This window comes from Dinoponera quadriceps, unplaced genomic scaffold, assembly GCF_001313825.1.
Source record: "Dinoponera quadriceps isolate SergipeBrazil2010 unplaced genomic scaffold, ASM131382v1 scaffold1270, whole genome shotgun sequence".
Taxonomy (NCBI): domain Eukaryota; kingdom Metazoa; phylum Arthropoda; class Insecta; order Hymenoptera; family Formicidae; genus Dinoponera; species Dinoponera quadriceps.
Window position 1 is genome coordinate 757,328 of NW_014555716.1, and position 17,082 is coordinate 774,409.

Genomic DNA, 17,082 nt, shown 5'->3' on the forward strand with positions numbered 1-17,082 from the left:
CGTTGCACCCCGGGAGAATGCGTCTTCTCACAGCGCCCGCCTCGCCTTTCGTCCAACCCCGTGCGTCACCGTTTGCGAAATTTGGAGACTCGTGTCTGACTTTGTCTCGCGCGTCCCTCCGACCTTCGAGCTTGAGCGTCAAACACTCGAGATACTGATCCTTAACACTCGTCGATGTCACCGACAATCGCACACACGCACTGAGATCAATATTTCTGACATTGTAACTATAATATCGCATGAGTGAAAGAGTTATGCCCGTCGGCAGAACAAGCATTTTTCTAGTGTTACCGCAGTGTCCATATTAATAATTATATTGCATATTGCTGTACTATACTAACTTTTCGATGAAAATTAGAAGGAGATCTAACCGAAGCCGAAAATGACTGTAATTTCAGTGGGATTTTTCTCGGGATGAGGAAAAGACCCTTCCGATTTTCTTATTTGCGAGCCGGATTTCCCCAAGATCCGCGTCCGTTGAGTAGCGCGGAAACGCGCGTGGTTACATCCGCGTCGGTCGACACGATTGGACGCGTGAAGAAATGTAATTAGAGCGCGTACGCATCTTTTACCTCGTTTCATCGGCTCTCCGTTGATGCACGCGTGCGGCTCTGGACGACGAGTTTTAAAAACAGAGATGCCAGCCGCGTTCTCCGCGACGGAAACGGGCGAGGACGATACGTTCGAGGATGAAAACGCCTTCCGGTAGCGCCGGGGAGCGTTTGTCGCGGCAATTTGCGGGACAGTTCGTAAGAAACTTGCGGCGTTTGTCCCGCGGGGCATTAATTGGCTGTATTACCGCGTTGGGCACAGCGCGGCGGAAATCGAGCGTGGCGATCGGCCGGGACGATCTCGCATCGCGGATAATATTGTGCGCGTCGTGTTACCGTGCGGAATTTACCGCCGACGAAAATCGACGACCGACCGATGACGGTGGAAAGGGAAGCGAGAGAGAATCGCACTCCGATTTCTCGGCGGGAAGGCGCGAGAGTTCTCGTCCCTGAAAAAATCATCCCGAAACGGGCGTCTCGGCCGTCTCGTGGGAGAGTCTCGGGAGTACGTATAAACGGAGATCTCTCGCGGCGAGCAGAAACAAAGAAGGGGTAAGCATGAAATAACAGAAAAAGAGGGGCAGAAAGAGGCGGGCGGGGGGATGGATGGGAAAAATGAGGCAAAACTGTATCGGAAGATAATAACGGGGTAGCCGTGTATACGCGGTGATCGGGTCCGTTCACCGGAGAAATGGAAGAGCACGATGCAACCGAGACACCAGCTAGATGCAGTTTGATGATGCGTCGTAAAAAATCTCTAGGCAATAACTTATTTCTGCTTTTTTTCTCTCTCTCTCTCTCTCTCCCTCCCACCCTCTCACTCTCTCTCTCTCTCTCTTTCGTTCGCGCATCTGTATCCCACCGTTAAGCAGGAACCTTCCCTAGAAACGATAATTACCTGCGCCGGCCGTGATTATAATTAAGTAACATTTGATGGATGGACGCGTTAGATCGACTACTTGATATTTGAGAAAAAAATCTGCGCGGTATATCGATAAATGAAAGAAGAGTCTAGAGAGTATTGGAAAAAAATGTTGCGACGCGGAAACCCCGTCGAAATCTTCTGGCTCGCGGGCTCGATGCGAAATTGCGATTCCGATCCCGTCTCGGGCTCAATCGGGTCTAATGTGCAGCCAACGCTCGACCCCGATGAATCACACGCGCGCGCGCGCGCGCGACATCAGGATATTTTTGTGCGAATTCACTCGAACTCGCGAATAAGGGAGCGCCGAGTGAAATTTACGACGTGGCGAATCGAGCGGGCAAAAATATTCGCGTCCCGGCTGCGCGCGTCCGCTTGTCGGACGCCAATAAATTTTTCACATAACCTGTACCAATAAAATGAGATAGCGGGAGTAGAGGAGGCATCGGCGCGATCCTGAAACAACTATACTTATCGAGGATCGTGCCTCGCAGGGTCTGATGGAGCCCCGCGTTTTCAGTCCCGCTTCTGTAATTACTATCTTCCTCACGTATACAGCATCGTTGCCTCTTTTACTCCGGTTCATGCGAAAAAACCGGGAACTTTCGTCCCGCATCGCGCAATGGTCGCGCGAGTTCCGTTTTCTCCTCGACGATATCCATCGTCGTCTTGCTCTTCGCCACGGAAATATCGAGAAATGATATCGCGAAGCGACAGGCTCGAGAGAGCGTCCATGCGTCGAACATTACTCGGACGTTTCGACGATTCGTCAAAAGGCAGAAGAAAGGCGAGACGATCGCGAAATAATCGTGGTCGCGCCTATTTTCGGCCTCTCGCATCCCGAGAGCGTCTCGCTGAAGGAATCGTTATCCCCCGCTTTTCCCGCTTGTCCGGTCCGGGCTCCCCTATGCCCGACGATCGTGATAAAACCATCGGACAATAATAAACAATGCGTGAAACGACAAGTACAGTCGGTCGACCGGGGGCATTTCGCGAGATGCTATCGGGCCCGGGACTCAGCCCCCGGTAGCGGAGCGCAATCAATCATTCGAACCGGATAAAATATAAAATACGGTACCGCGGCCTATCCGATCTATGTATGTGTGTGTGCGTATATGTGTATGCAAATGTGTGCGTGTGTTTGCCGTTTTATTTATTTGCACGGTCATGCAAGCTACGCGGAATTAACGTATTTTTTGCACGCGACCTCGGCAGGATGACGGCGGGTCGATGGCGAGCACCGACCTAAGCTTCCATTATCGCCGGCGCATTAAACCAGCCGCGACGAGGGAATTTAACGCGGTCCCTTTTTTCTCCCTTCTCTTTTCTTCCCCCCCGGATCTATCCGTGAACGGCGCGATCGGCCAGCCAAGCGACCCGCGACTCGACGATATTCGATAGGGATCACGGAGAAATCGAACGAGGATTCGAAAGATCCTCGGCCGTCGAGAGGATTCGCGAGGAACGACGAGCGTCTGCCGAACGGAAGCTCCGGCTGAAAGCTCGCGACAGGACGAAACCGCCCAAGGAAGAGAGCGTAGTAGCGATTCGCGTCGCATGATGGATGGTACGGCCGGTATCTTGTATCGCGGTATCTCGGCCCGACCTCGGCTTGCTTATTAAACTGTTCGGTATTTCTCGTGGACGTGCAATGAGAGCTGGTGTCGCGGCGGTCTCCTCGTTGTAGGAGTAGAGCGAAGGTTGCACGAGGGAGCGTGCTGCGGCGGAGGAAGATCGATGCGCCCAGCCCGGGCCGAAACCTTTAATAAGTGTCGTCTACCTGCTACCGAGGCAATCTGGAGCGACAGAGAGAGAGAAAGCGTCTCGTTATGAATCGCTGCCGTTCGTCCTTTGAACGCGTGTCCGAAAAATGAGATCTGATTCATTTAAACGGCCGGACGCGGCTACCTGAATGCGCGGGCGCGACTCGAGACCGGAAAACTAACGGAACGCTCGTATATTTTGCACGTACACGCCGGGCATCGTTCACACACTTTAACGCTAATTCATTGAGTTTTCTATATGATTTTCAATAAAGGAAATCACGCACCGGCAACTCGTATGGAGTTAGAATCCACTCGAAGCTTGAAACGTTCATTCTTGCGAATTCGAGCGGCAGTTTCGCTGTCTTCACTGTCGTTTCGAGCGAAGATACATTTTTCACTTGTTCCGAGTGAGTTCCCACTCCGAGAAATGGAAAGCAAGTATTATTACGAAGTAAGAATCGCAGAGATCTGAAACGCCCGGGTAGCATTTTCGAACGCGTCGAATAAAACGCGACTTGTCCTCTTTAGGAACGTTGAGCTCTCCCGACGCTCTTCAGATGCGTGAACGAAAGCTCAATGACCGAGGGAATATTTTTCTATTCTGTGTACATATTTTGTATACAGCAGGTGGTAGCGATTATTACTCGCTCGCACACGAGCACAACGAAAACACCCTAGGTAGGAACGCCTCGATCTTACTGTTCTCCGCGGACACCCGGTACGATAACCGCGGATGATTGCGCGCCACGAACGCAACAGATCGCTACGTTATTATTTTCGCCAGTTATCGAATTAGATGTTGGCTTAACGGGTACGTACAGCGTAGTCCCCGCATACCCGTTTCATAGGCGTACATACACGCGGCTCGCCCTCGCTCCCGTCCGACGAATCTTTCTCGATTCGCGCACCTCGCCCCGTCGAATTCGCGAATAAACGAGAACCGCTCGGCGATTGAACGTCTTCACCCTTCGGTCTAACCGATCAAGAATTTCGCTCGCGTCTTTGCGCGAAAAAATATTCGCGAACCGTGGTGAGTCTCGCTTGCGGGCGCTCGCTCAAAGCAACGTCGGTCGTCGTGAGCAATTAAGATAAAACAATCACAATTCCCCGCTAACTGGCTGCGCGTTTTGATGCGTGCGTAGGAAGGAATAAAAATCGCGTAAATCACAGGCGCATTGCGTGTATCCACGAGGTACGCCGCACGCGAACTTGTCTCTAAGCGTGGGCGTGCTCTATGTACCGAAAGTATGTGCGGAAATATTGCGGATTACGAGAGCGATTTAGAGAGCGACAGAGATGGGAGTTTCGTCTCTTAATAAAACGTGGTAAAAATAAGGAGAAGATCCGAGCCGGACGGCCCAGCCTGAAGTAACACATACCAATTGGATTTCGTCGACGACGCAGTGAGCGATAGCAACGCGCGAGATCGCGAATGAGGGTCGCCGAGACTCCTCGTTATTATCACATGACCCTTTGAACGGGTCGAAATCGTCGGCGATACGTACGTGTCGCGTCCTGGAGAATAAGACGCTTCCTTCGCCGGAAGGAGAAGCGGCACGAGTCCGGTTCTGCCGATCGTCGTCACCGTTGATGTACTTTATGTCGCCCCTTTTGCATAAACGTACTCAATTTGCTCGAACGGGGCTGTAAATTATGCCGATTCAAGAACGTATCGCGGATGACGCCCATGGGCTCTCTTTCTCTCTCTATCTCACCTCCTTGCCTCCCCAAGCCCCCCCTTATCCCCCCGCTCGCCAGTCTCGTCCGCGATTTCTCTCCTCCTTCGTTGCCACGGACGAAGGGGCATCCCCCGAGATTACGGCTCACTCGTTACTACCTACAACGTACTTACGTTACTTTTAGAACTGCTTATTACTGTGATTACCGGCGCATAATGCGGCGACCGAGCCGTTCTACAATTTATTATTGAATTGCTATAATACGGACTGGGGAAGGGCATCGCTCGACGCGCCGGCGTCGTTATATACACGTTGTGTTGCGGAAAACGTAGCCCTCCCGCTGGCGCGCGACGAAGAGTTCGACATACCCGGAATAACCGCTGCGAGTAGAGACACTGCACTTTTCCGAAACGCCCGATTGATTTTACCTACGATCCTCGGTCTTGCCGATTTTTCATTTCTTCCTCAGTTATCCGACGCGGGTGGAACGATTTGATAATTCCTGCCGAAAACCGGTGCCGAGAAGGAGTGCGCGACGATACGGTGGTCGTACGATACACGGTAGAAAAGAATGAATTGTTGCAATCGCGTGTTCCCGGAGAGCGAGAAATAATTTGCGAAGTATTTAGCGGAACGTTCTTCACCCCGGGTATATAACCGACAGATCGTTCCGCGGAATTTTTCCTCTTCCGACGATGTGAAATGCGGAAGAGGATGCCCAAGGCGTGGAGTCCGCTGAACCACACACGTTTCTACACACACGGAGGAGACATACGTGTACACACAGCCACGCAACACGTGCGCACGTGTGTAGATGTAAACGCACGTGCACATGCGCAAGTGTACACGCACACACAGGTGCCTCGAACGCACCGGACAAAATCACCGGTCTGGCCTCCTATCCGCCTATTTCGATGCTATTCATTGTTACTTTCATGCGTGATTGGCCTCGCTCTCAGATGGTTGCACAAAATAACACATCCAAGTCGAAACGCCATGAGCCGCGGCGTGTGGGGAAGCAGGCTGATCCTCTCAAACAGGCGGGTCCCGCTCTGTGTGTTGCGATTTCTTATATAAAGTGCGCGTTACGACGTACGTGGCAGATCATACAAACAATACGAGGAGGCTCGAAATATGTACGACGACGAATGCTCGAAAGTTTAATGACCAAACTGCCTCGTAAACGAAAATTAATGATTTCTCGACATTTTTACAAATTTTTTTTTAATAGAAAAAAATAACTAAAAAATAAAATTTCGATTAATTTGTCTACGTTAATTTTCTTATAATCCACTTGAAACAATTTAGCGATTCCAATAAAGATAATTTGACATTTCGTATCTTGAGATAGGAGAGATAATTTATATAGGAAAATATAAATAGTTAATTATTGATTTTGTGCGATTATAAAAAAATTTCAATCAGTATAAACTGTAAATCTATTCGATCCATGTTCTACAATTTGTTTCTTCATTAGTTCTGTTCCCAAAAGTAAAATATATATCTACTTTTATTTTTCTTCTCACATTAGTGTCGGTTTCTACAATAAGTATTTTAAGCCTTAAGCTTTAAGAAATTGACCAATCACAGTTAATTATTCTCTTCACATTCGACTATGATTGGTCAATTTCTTAAGGCTTAAAATACCTGTTGTAGACCGACACTTAAGAATACACACTAAAAAGCTATAACAGATCCCTATTTAATCAACCGACTTTAAACTACCAGGAGGTTGCTCGTCGCCGACGAAAGATGGCGCACAAACTCCAAGAGCACTTTACAGACCCTACAACGGCCGTGCCCTAAAATTCACTGTCAGCAGTAAAAATCTATAGTTTATGTTACGTATATACTATAGATTTTCAACACTGGCAATGATTACGCAGCTAATAATGCAGGATTCACATTATATCCGACAATGATCCGATATCCAATAAAAGGTTCCGCTTTTTAGAGTTCCTAGCTACCGACATTTTGTCTCCAAAAGACGTATCCTCCTATTGGATATCGCACGTTGTACATCTGATGTCGCGCAGTGTGAATCTGGCATTAGAGCCATGAGAGTGAACACACTGTTTTCACAGTTTAACGTTGTACAGCGCCATTAGGTTTTCAGAGTTAGCGCATGGTAAACGCTTTCATAACCTAGCAATCCAGAGCGCGATCATAAACAACGAAAATGTTGCGACGGCAAGCACGATTACGTAGAGAATATCTCTACAGGAAGTCCGTGCAGGAGAAGGTGAAAGGAATCCAGGAGAAGAAGGATAAGCTGAGACGCAACCTGGAGGAGAACACACCTATTCACTCGGGCCTACGTAAGGATGCTCTACACGTGCAGAAGAAAATAGAATGGGAAGATGCGGGACCGGAGATGGCAGTGGCCATGGGAACGGAGATGGGTGGCACCGTGGGCAACCACGAGGACGACGAGTACCGTTGGGCTGGTGTGGAAGATCCCAAGATCGTCATCACGACGTCGCGCGATCCTAGCTCCCGGTTGAAGATGTTCGTCAAGGAGCTGCGCCTGATCTTTCCCAATTCACAGCGGATGAACCGTGGTAACTACGAAATGAAGCAGCTGATACACGCTTGCCGAGCAAACGAGGTGACAGATTTCATCATAGTGCACGAACACCGTGGCGTACCTGACAACCTGGTGATATGCCATTTGCCATACGGACCCACTGCCTATTTCACATTATCCGATGTCATAATGAGGCACGATATACCTGACATTGGCACAATGTCCGAACAGTATCCACATCTGATCTTCCACAACTTCAAAACTAAACTGGGACAACGAACGGTGAACATCCTGAAGTACCTGTTTCCTGTACCAAAGGAGGACAGCAAAAGAGTGATCAGTTTTGCCAATCACGACGACTACATATGCTTCAGACATCATATGTATAAGAAAGGACAAGGCAAGGAGGTTGAATTGATCGAAGTAGGACCACGTTTCCAGATGAAGCTGTATGAGATCAAACTGAGTACTCTGGACACTGCTGCGACAGCTGAATCAGAATGGGTCTTGAGGCCATACATGAACACGAGTCACAAACGAAGATATCTATCTGACAAGGATGGCTGGCAGCAAGAAGATAGCATTTAATCCTATTCTATTAGTTAATTGAGCTTTTATAAACATATTTCTCTAATGTCACGTGAATCAGTATCTTTACATAGGAAAAATGTATTCCAATATGTAATATACATATTACAAGTACTTGTGATACTATGTACGCATTTAATACATAATGTAAATATCTATTATATCCATATATGTATTAAATGCCCCATGATTTCGATAAAAATAATACGTGATATGACGTGATCATGGGTTGATATATTTTTATAAATGCGATCCAGCTAGCTATAAATGCCTCGAAGCCGGCCACTTTTGTTGCTTTCTCTTTCGAACTGCGACACCTTTCCGTGACTAACGATTCATACGTAAAATTCTACTTTCACAAATATATATCCACGTCTCGTAGTACGATAAATACGACACGCATTACGAATATACGCGAATGAAACATAGATTTGGCTACAGAAGGAGATATGAAGTACTAATGTGCATCATAATTACCGGACGATCGTTTGGTCGCCACAGTTGCGAGTGGAAAGTATGCGCCCGCTACGAGGTGAGCAGATATATCGCACATCGATACGCCAAACGACGCCTTCGGTTCTACTTCGTCCTCGAAGATCTTCCGTCCTCTCCTCTTGATTCTCGTTATTACACGCGATTCGCGACGCGGTAGAAAACTTGACGAGCCGATCGTTGCAAATTCGCGAGAACGTCGTACCGACTGAAGTGAGCTCGAAATTCGAAGTTCGTAATATTGCGCCGCGCATGCGCGCTGCGCCCGCAGCACTTTGAAAGCACGCGAGGCGAGCAGCGATTGTTTTTCTAAAAGATCGCGTGAATAAACAGAGCCTCGTTTAGTCAATGAACCGGTGCGGGGAGGATCGCAGTCGCACGTAGGAATCGATGAGAGACACCGTCGCTGGAGGTTTGCGGCTACTCGGTCGTTTAACGTCGTCGTCATGTTTAAGTACGTTTGTAAGCCCGCGAAGCCCGACAGGACGCCACAGCGCGGCAAACACGCAGATCAGCGGAAGGACGCTATGGATATGTTCGGCTCACCAAAACGACAGAAGAACGATGGTGAGATCGGTTTTCGTAGTGGCGTTTTCGTCCCGATCGGCTAGTTAGATCGTTTGCTTGCCCTCGCTGGTATCGCTTGCAGTGATATCGCATGATCTTGCGCGCATCCGTAGGAAATCCCGGAGTTCTCTTTGTGCGATATTCTTCAGTTGTGATTTCTGGCGTTTTCAAGGTGCTAGCGCTTCGGCGTACACGGCGGGTAATCGCCGTACTAACCGATATACACACGGTTCTCTATTTGTTAGTAGACTGTTGAAAATCCTGTCTGAAAAACTAACGTCAAATGTGCCGGTACTTGTAATTGCGAGTCTAACGACGGTAATAATTTTCTTCGTTGCTTGAATTTTGTGCGATTGGTCCCCTATAACAAGTGAACATTGTTCGACAAAATATACAATAAGCATTGTTGAACGCATCTTCCTTTCCATATTTACTCATCTCTATTGTTCTCTATAATAGAATATTTAATTAATTGAATGATTGATTTTTATATGCACAGAATATACAACGTAATTTTCATAGAAAAGAATTTAGAAGCAAAGAGAGAAACTGAGAGTTGTACTGCGACTGGCTGCCCAACATCTTTAATAGCTGATATCTTGTAGCCTGCGTGTAGAAGTAGACCTTGTCTCTCTCTATCTCTCTCTCTCTCTCTCTCTGTATTGTGTCTATCCTGAATCTATAGATGTCTCAGCTTGGTAGTTAGCTATTGCAAAGTATATCAGACTCTTTCTTTTTTTTGGCAAGGTGCAGTCTGCTTTATCTTTCAGATCTAGAGGTCACGGGTATATCGCGCAGTGGCCGGGTAAGGAAGAAATCCTCCAAACTTGTCGACTTCGAGTCGCCTGATGATCTAGCAGAAAATAAGCATAAACGACAAATAAAGGCACAGCAAGCCCATCAGCAACTGTTGGATCAGTATGAAGTACAGCCGCATCAACAAATATCACCCACCCAATCGGGTCAGCCGAATAGCGGTGGGCGACAAAGAAAGAATTCCGGTTCCAATCAGTTACAGCAAAGAATCAAGCCAGAATCATCCATGTCTGACAATGAGGGACAGTCGTCAGCATCGGATTCTGACGATCCCTCTGGGTTAAACGAAGACGAGAGATATAGCATGGATTCTGGGAGCGACAATGAAGTTGATCCTCTTATGATAGATGACAGAGAAACGGGGTTCAGGAAACTAGAACCACCAGCAGGTCAGGAAACACCATCTCAAGCAAATAGTTTATATATGCTTGAAAAGTGTAAGAAAAAGTTAATTATTAAAGATGGGAAAATTATAGGCAAGACAAAGGCTCAGCGCAAAGATAAAGGGGTATGTACTAAGTGATGAGTGAATGCCGAACGGTGGCCTTAATCTTTTGATATTTTTAGAAGACGAGGTTTACCGCTTACATGCTATGGGCAAAAAAAATTAGGCAAGAACTGTTAGAGCAATCTCCTTACATGGGTATCTAAGCTGTATTTATTTTTTTCTTTAGCAAAGGCGCATGCTACTTCGATGTTGTTTTACATGATTGTTGCTTTTTGTAGATTTTGCGGCAATTTCTAAGCGATTAGGAGAGCTATGGGCTACAGTACCACATCTGGAAAAATATAATTGGCGCAGGCGTGCAAAACGCTTAGCAGCAAAGCCTCATTCTTTGCCGGCAAATAAAGACGAGCCTATCTGGAAAATGCCACCGCCCGCCTCGCGAAAAAAATTCATTAATAAAATTGGTGGGTTTATTGGTTCTTGTAATATGTAAATAGGCGGTTTACAATTTGTATGTTACCTTGTTATGCGGTAGTTATGTGTACATTTATATATCTTCCCCTCTCGTGCATGCGTGCATCAGCGGAGAATACTTACCGGACCGGACATATCTGTCTCTAGTTTTTTCCTCGTAGCTGTTACATCTTCGTTTGTCTTATGCGCGCATGTGTCTCGTTTAAGACAAATATTCAGTGCGACATTAACCGAGTCATTCTTCTGTGCATTGGATTTCAGGTAACGGCAAAGAGGCGAAACCTGCTTCTACGAAAAAGACGATTCAGCTCGGCGTGCCGTCCGTCGTGGGTAACGTTCCTGTCTCGCCGCCGGCTAATCGCGCCAGCAAAGATCTGGTCAATGAGCCAGTGATCGGCACTGGCATGTACAAAGTTATCGGGACGCAACCGATTGATGTCGCGGCTCATCTGAAACTGCTTGGTGAGAGCCTGACTATTATCGGGGAACGCTTGAAGGAACACGACGGTCAGATTGCGGTCTCCGGAAGCCTCTCAGTGTTATTGGACTCGTTGCTCTGTGCCTTAGGTCCGTTAGTTTGTTTGACTCAACAAGTGCCGGGGACTAACGGAGCTAAACCCGAAACGCTCTCCCAAATGCTCGACAACATCGCTTATTTAATGCCCGGTCTATAATATATGTACAAAGTATGTGTAAAATATACGACACAAGTTAACTAAAATATACAAAGTTACTTAGAGCAATGTAAATAGAGATACTGAAAATAGAGACGTGAAGAATAGAAAGATGATGACAGTAATGAGAGACTTTTTGAGATGTCATTCGCAAGAGCGTGAAGATCAAATTGATGACCTGAATGATTCGCTCGCGCTACGAGTTCAAATCAATAGAAACAGAGATCCTCGTTATATTTTAACTGCTCGTGTCAGAGTATGTTTTATATAAATAATATATTTGTATGAAAGTGATAATAAATATTTAATTAGTTCTAGTTATTGTAAAAGCTAACTGTACATGTGTAGCGTGCAGTGACGTCGCAGCTATTGCTCCGGCAAGATAGGCGGGCACGTACAGAATAGGTTCTTGTCGCCGTAGATGTCATCTATCCGTCCGACGCTCGGCCAGATCTTGTTTCTTCGCACGAACGGCTGGAATAGCGCGATTCGATCAATTCAATGAAAATGTCTGACGAAGAGATATTACTCACAGCAGGAAAAGCCGCCAATTCTCGCGAATACAGCCGATTCCATTCGCTCGTGATCACCTGTTCCTGCGTGTGAGGTGCCATTTTCAGGGGATTCTGCACGATATCTAACTTCCCCCCTTCGATGTCGGCAATCTCTTTCCTTATAGCTGCCAAATAATGTAAACGTGAGCAAGCGACGATGGGTATTAACGTTTAACATCCGAGATATCTCGAGTAGCGTGTCTGATCGTTTCTGAAACTTACAAATCAGAGAATCGCAGAATCTGTCCAGCTCAGTCTTATCCTCGGATTCAGTCGGTTCGACCATTAAGGTCCCAGCCACGGGCCAGCTCATGGTCGGCGCGTGGAAACCGTAGTCCATCAATCTCTTCGCGACGTCAACGGCTTCGATATTGGCGGTCTTCTTCAAATCTCTCACGTCCAGGATAAACTCGTGCGCGACCAGTCCGGTCTCGCCCTTGTACAGCGTTTTGTAGTGCCCCTCCAGTCTCTTGCTCATGTAATTGGCATTGAGAATAGCCACCTGCGTAGCTTTGCGCAAGCCTTTCGGGCCCATCATCTTGATGTAGGCCCACGAGATCGGTAAGATAGCGGACGATCCGAAAGGCGCGGCCGACACAGCACCTAAGTTCCTGATGTCGTTGCCGTTACCGTTGCCCGAACAACTGATCACCGGATGACTCGGCAGGAAAGGTATAAGGTGTTTCTTTCTGTAAGTTGCACGTGGAAATTTCAAGTTAAAAGTCGCGTAATCCTCGATTGTAAACTCTAGGATCGGAGGAAACGTTCACTTACACCCCGATAGGGCCCATACCGGGCCCACCGCCTCCGTGTGGAATGCAGAAGGTTTTGTGCAGGTTGAGATGCGACACGTCGCTGCCGTAATCGCCGGGCCGACACAGGCCGACCTGAGCGTTCATGTTAGCGCCGTCCAGGTACACCTGCCCGCCGGCGCTGTGCACCATGTCGCAGATGTCGCCGATCGTCTCCTCGAACACGCCGTTCGTCGACGGATACGTTATCATCAAGCACGACAACGTTTGCCGGTACTTGTCGACCATCTCCGTCAAGTGCGCCATGTCGACGGAACCGTCCTTGCGCACGAAAATCGGCTCCACCTGCATACCCGCCATCTGGGCGGACGCGGGATTCGTGCCGTGGGCCGACGTCGGGATCAGGCACACCTGCCTGCACTTGTCGCCCCTGGACTCGTGATAACACTGTATCGCCCTCAGGCCCGCGTATTCACCCTGCGCCCCGCTGTTCGGTTGGAAACTGACGGCGTCGTAGCCGGTGATCGCGCACAGATCTTCCTCCAGTTCGGCGAACAGTCGCTGGTAGCCCTTGGCCTGCTCGACCGGAGCGAAAGGATGTATGTCGGTGAAGCCTTTCAAGCTGCAGGGCATCATCTCCGTCGTCGAGTTCAGTTTCATCGTGCAAGAACCCTGACGAACGAGAACCGTACAGAAGAGATCCGAGTGCTGAGGAAGCGCCTATTCGTCTGCGAGATTACGCTTACCAATGGGATCATGCTGTGCACGAGAGACACATCCTTGTTCTCCAAAGACTTCATGTATCGGACTATCCTCGTCTCGGAATGGTAGCTGTTGAAGACGGGGTGCTGCAAGTACGGAATGGTACGGTGAAAGTCGTCCGTTTTATCCAAACTTCTCGCGAGGTAACTCTCGTTCCTGACGATGCTGTTCACCGTGGTGTCCGCCGAGAATATCCTGAAGAGATCGTTCACGTCCTCTATCGTCGTGGTCTCGTCGAGGGATATCCCAACAGTACCATCGTTATGATACCTGCCAGTTTCCACCCTCGCAATTATTATTCATAACATCGCAACGAACCGTTCTCTCTAGTTCTCAATTAACATAGCGTTACGAAGCGTGCAACGACAGATACGCACCTTAAGTTGATCTTAGCTTCCCTCGCGTTCTCCTTCACCGTCTGCACGGGCATCTTCGGCAGCACTCGGATGGTGTCGAAGAAGTATATGTTCTTGACGGTGTTGCCCGCTGCTTCCAAGCCGTTCACGAGAACCAGCGTTAAATTGTGAACTCGGGTAGCGATGTCTCGTATACCCCGAGGTCCGTGGTACACCGCGTACATCGCGGACATGTTAGCCAACAGAGCTTGCGCGGTGCAGATATTACTGGTGGCCTTGTCCCTTCTAATGTGTTGCTCGCGCGTCTGAAGGGCCAGCCGGTAAGCCTCTCGCCCGCCGGAGTCTCTCGTCACGCCTATCATCCTACCGGGCATCAAGCGCACCAGCTTCTGCCGGCACGCGAAGAACCCGGCGTGGGGACCGCCGTACCCGAGAGGGACCCCGAAACGTTGACTGGTGCCCACGCATATGTCGACCCCGAACTCGCTCGGCGGTTGGAGCACGGCCATCGCCAGCAAATCGGTGGCGGAGCACACGAGCGTCTGATGCGAATACAAGGCACATCGTTAAACTGTCGCATGTAACTACCAGAAAATGAAGAAGCCGTTAGACGCTTTCCAAGCGTTTTAGCCGCATAACGGCGTCATTAATCCGACGCGTAGAAGACATTCGGAAATTTATAAGATGGATCGCACGTTGTATCTCACGCAGAAATATCCGCGTTTCTGCGTTTATTTTACCATGTTTAGGGTGACTTTCGAGCGAAACCCGATTAATCGACGATTCAAAATTACCGTCAGCCTCAAGCGCTCATCTGCTCTATCTTGCTAAACACAGACAGAAATGATTGATTCTTCGATTATCGTTGAGCGACAAGTTGTAGAACTGGAAATCGGGGGGGGGGGCGGCAATTCTTATTATTTATCGGTTCAGCTTTTAATCAGAATTTGGCGAAAGGCATCCTTAATATACGTACTCCATTGGCGTGCGCTTTCTGGACGATGTCCGTGAAATCGTGTATGCAGCCGTTTGTGTCGGGATATTGTATAAGGATGCCGGCGATGTCCTTCGCGCTCGTGTCCACTCTGAAGACATCTCCGATTTCCAGGGTGAGGCCCAAGGAAGCGGCGCGCGTCCCGACCACGCTGATGGTCTGCGGATGCGCCTTGTCGGAGACGAACAACTTCTTTCGCCTGTTGTACCTGCAGGCGAGAGTCAAAGCTTCCGCTGCCGCCGTTCCTTCGTCCAAGAGGGAAGCGTTCGCCACTTCCATCCCCGTCAAGTCGCATATCATGGTTTGGTAGTTCAGCAGGCCCTCCAGCCTCCCCTGCGAGATCTCCGGCTGATAAGGAGTATACTGCGTCGTCCTGCGGCAAAAGATTTTCGTTTGACAAGAATCTCGCGATTATTCGCCCGTTTTGTTCGGGTTTCTAGTTATTTACCATCCCGGATTTTCGAACATATTGCGCATTATCGTGTGCGGCACGCAGCAATTGTTGTAGCCCATGCCTATGTAAGAGCGCCACACGTCGTTTTCTTCGGAAATTTTCGTGATTCGCTTCATCAACTCGTATTCGGCTGGAAAGAAAGGTCCGCATTGGTATTTCGTATTAATGTAAAAGTTACTTCGTGTTAATCGATGCTCGTGTTCAAAATGATATCTCGTCGTAGAAAAAAGCGTCGAACATACGGTTCGGTAAGATCGTAATATCGTAGCAATATTATGATATATGTATGTAACGTCACGATAAGATATGCGAGTTTACAAATCTCTGACGACAATCGAGGAAATCACGTGAAGCCGAGCGGACGAACGCACGAGATTGAACTGTGTGACCCCTCGATCGAAAGCACTATAATTTCTCCAACTTACCGCACGCACTGCACATATCCCGAAAAATGATTACGTTATAAAATGTATGTCTAGTTGATAGAAGTACGTGATGTAATTATATTAATTATTAACATCGTATTATAATTATATATATATATATATGCAATCAATATATTTATATATTATATATTATAAATGTGCAATAGGGAGAATCATGTGTTCAGTGAAATGCGTTACCGATAACCAAGGGTTATCACTTGCGGGGCAGCTCGAGACGGAAAGTCGCGTGACTCGTCACGTTTCTATCCGAGACCCGTGATTATCGCGTATCTCGAGGAAAAAAAAAACAAGCGCAGTTACTACTATTTCTGTGTCTTGCAAGCTGGAAAAATACGTATTGATTTTTTTTCTCCTTCCGAGATAGAGATTGATTTCTCTTTTCAAGATACGGATTATATGTTTGTATGTTTCGAGAGACCCCCTGCCTGATTCTACGGGTTAACGGAATAAAGACCGAACGACCTATCGTCGAAATGATGAAACTAATTTTACAAAAAATGTGAAAGTATTACATACATACGCGTATTGAGAATGAAAAAAATATATCACTCACTGAGGGGCTCGTCGATGCTCAAGTCTTTCTTGTGAAGAATTTTAGCCGGGACAGCCGCTTCCGTCAGTTCATTAAGGCTCTGAAATACCGAGTCATCGGTGAAATTCATTTAGTCACGACGCAAGTGAGATTTCCTCTCGTTGTACGAATCCGTATCGAACGAATTACCTGATATCCGATGGTTCGCAGCATTTTCATCTGTTCGTGTTCCCTCGGCCCGATATGCCTGACTTGGAATTCTTCCTTTTGCGGAAGCAATCCTTCGAGTTTCTCCCTCTGAGAGCTGCCCGATTGCAATCCGCGCGCGTATCTAGTCACGATATTGCGCTTGTTAAGTAATCTGCAACACCTTTCCATCTTCAGAGCGTACAGCATCGTGATTTCTGGTAATAAAATAACGCGCACGGCACAGACTGTCGAGAAGGATGGTCGCGTCGTGTGGCTCACGTTATTCCAACGTTATCGCCCGCGAGTTCACACTAAACTAAGAAACGTTTAACTCTTGACGGAGATTTTATATCCACTACATCGCGTACGCCGATGTCACAACTTCTGATTACGCGGCTTTGCTTGAACCCTGAGCTCTGTAAGACGTCTAGGACAATATTTTGATATTTTGCAATTATTATCGTGTATCTCGTGATATTTATGCTTGATCTAATGTGACTCTAGTGTAACTCTGCCACTTTGTTTTTCGCGAATGTTAT

General features: G+C 47.8%; 3 protein-coding genes across 9 annotated transcripts; 2 read left to right on the plus strand and 1 right to left on the minus strand.

Moving 5' to 3' along the window:
• Positions 1-7,028: 7,028 nt before the first annotated feature.
• Positions 7,029-8,147, plus strand: LOC106745204 (U3 small nucleolar ribonucleoprotein protein IMP4). The gene has a single exon (XM_014620569.1). It carries the CDS (start codon positions 7,098-7,100, stop codon positions 8,031-8,033), a length of 936 nt encoding a protein of 311 aa, XP_014476055.1. The 5' UTR covers positions 7,029-7,097; the 3' UTR covers positions 8,034-8,147.
• Positions 8,148-8,963: 816 nt separating this feature from the next.
• LOC106745231 (HMG box-containing protein 4) lies at positions 8,964-11,821 on the plus strand. Of its 7 annotated transcripts, none has more exons than XM_014620640.1 (6): positions 9,013-9,092; positions 9,863-10,297; positions 10,385-10,416; positions 10,476-10,551; positions 10,635-10,820; positions 11,092-11,821. In XM_014620640.1, the coding sequence occupies exons 1-6, from the start codon at positions 9,053-9,055 to the stop codon at positions 11,502-11,504; spliced, it is 1,182 nt and encodes a 393-aa protein (XP_014476126.1). In that variant the 5' UTR covers positions 9,013-9,052; the 3' UTR covers positions 11,505-11,821. The 7 variants fall into 7 exon arrangements, with proteins under 7 accessions (XP_014476124.1, XP_014476125.1, XP_014476126.1 ...); XM_014620644.1 differs by adding an exon at positions 9,592-9,790 and having other exon boundaries at positions 9,032-9,092; positions 9,869-10,416; XM_014620643.1 differs by lacking the exon at positions 9,013-9,092 and adding exons at positions 9,099-9,410; positions 9,592-9,790 and having other exon boundaries at positions 9,869-10,416.
• Positions 11,822-11,870: 49 nt separating this feature from the next.
• LOC106745228 (glycine dehydrogenase (decarboxylating), mitochondrial) lies at positions 11,871-17,010 on the minus strand. The gene is made up of 10 exons (XM_014620636.1): positions 16,544-17,010; positions 16,376-16,454; positions 15,371-15,506; positions 14,905-15,295; positions 13,950-14,470; positions 13,557-13,842; positions 12,833-13,482; positions 12,281-12,747; positions 12,038-12,183; positions 11,871-11,978 (listed from the first exon to the last, which is right to left on the minus strand). Exons 1-10 carry the CDS (start codon positions 16,748-16,750, stop codon positions 11,871-11,873), a joined length of 2,991 nt encoding a protein of 996 aa, XP_014476122.1. The 5' UTR covers positions 16,751-17,010.
• Between the last annotated feature and the right edge of the window lie 72 nt (positions 17,011-17,082).

Bases quoted from the DNA above. Each gene is read 5' to 3' on its own strand.
- LOC106745204 (XM_014620569.1), top strand. From the start codon at position 7,098: ATGTTGCGACGGCAAGCACGATTACGTAGAGAATATCTCTACAGGAAG.
- LOC106745231 (XM_014620638.1), top strand. From the start codon at position 8,972: ATGTTTAAGTACGTTTGTAAGCCCGCGAAGCCCGACAGGACGCCACAG. The intron at 9,093-9,862 runs GTGAGATCGGTT...TTTATCTTTCAG, and splicing joins AAAACGACAGAAGAACGATG to ATCTAGAGGTCACGGGTATA. The intron at 10,552-10,634 runs GTATCTAAGCTG...TGCTTTTTGTAG, and splicing joins AGAGCAATCTCCTTACATGG to ATTTTGCGGCAATTTCTAAG.
- LOC106745228 (XM_014620636.1), bottom strand. From the start codon at position 16,750: ATGCTGTACGCTCTGAAGATGGAAAGGTGTTGCAGATTACTTAACAAG. The intron at 15,507-16,375 runs GTGAGTGATATA...CTTTCTTTCCAG, and splicing joins GAGCATCGACGAGCCCCTCA to CCGAATACGAGTTGATGAAG. The intron at 15,296-15,370 runs GTAAATAACTAG...CTTTTGCCGCAG, and splicing joins ATGTTCGAAAATCCGGGATG to GACGACGCAGTATACTCCTT.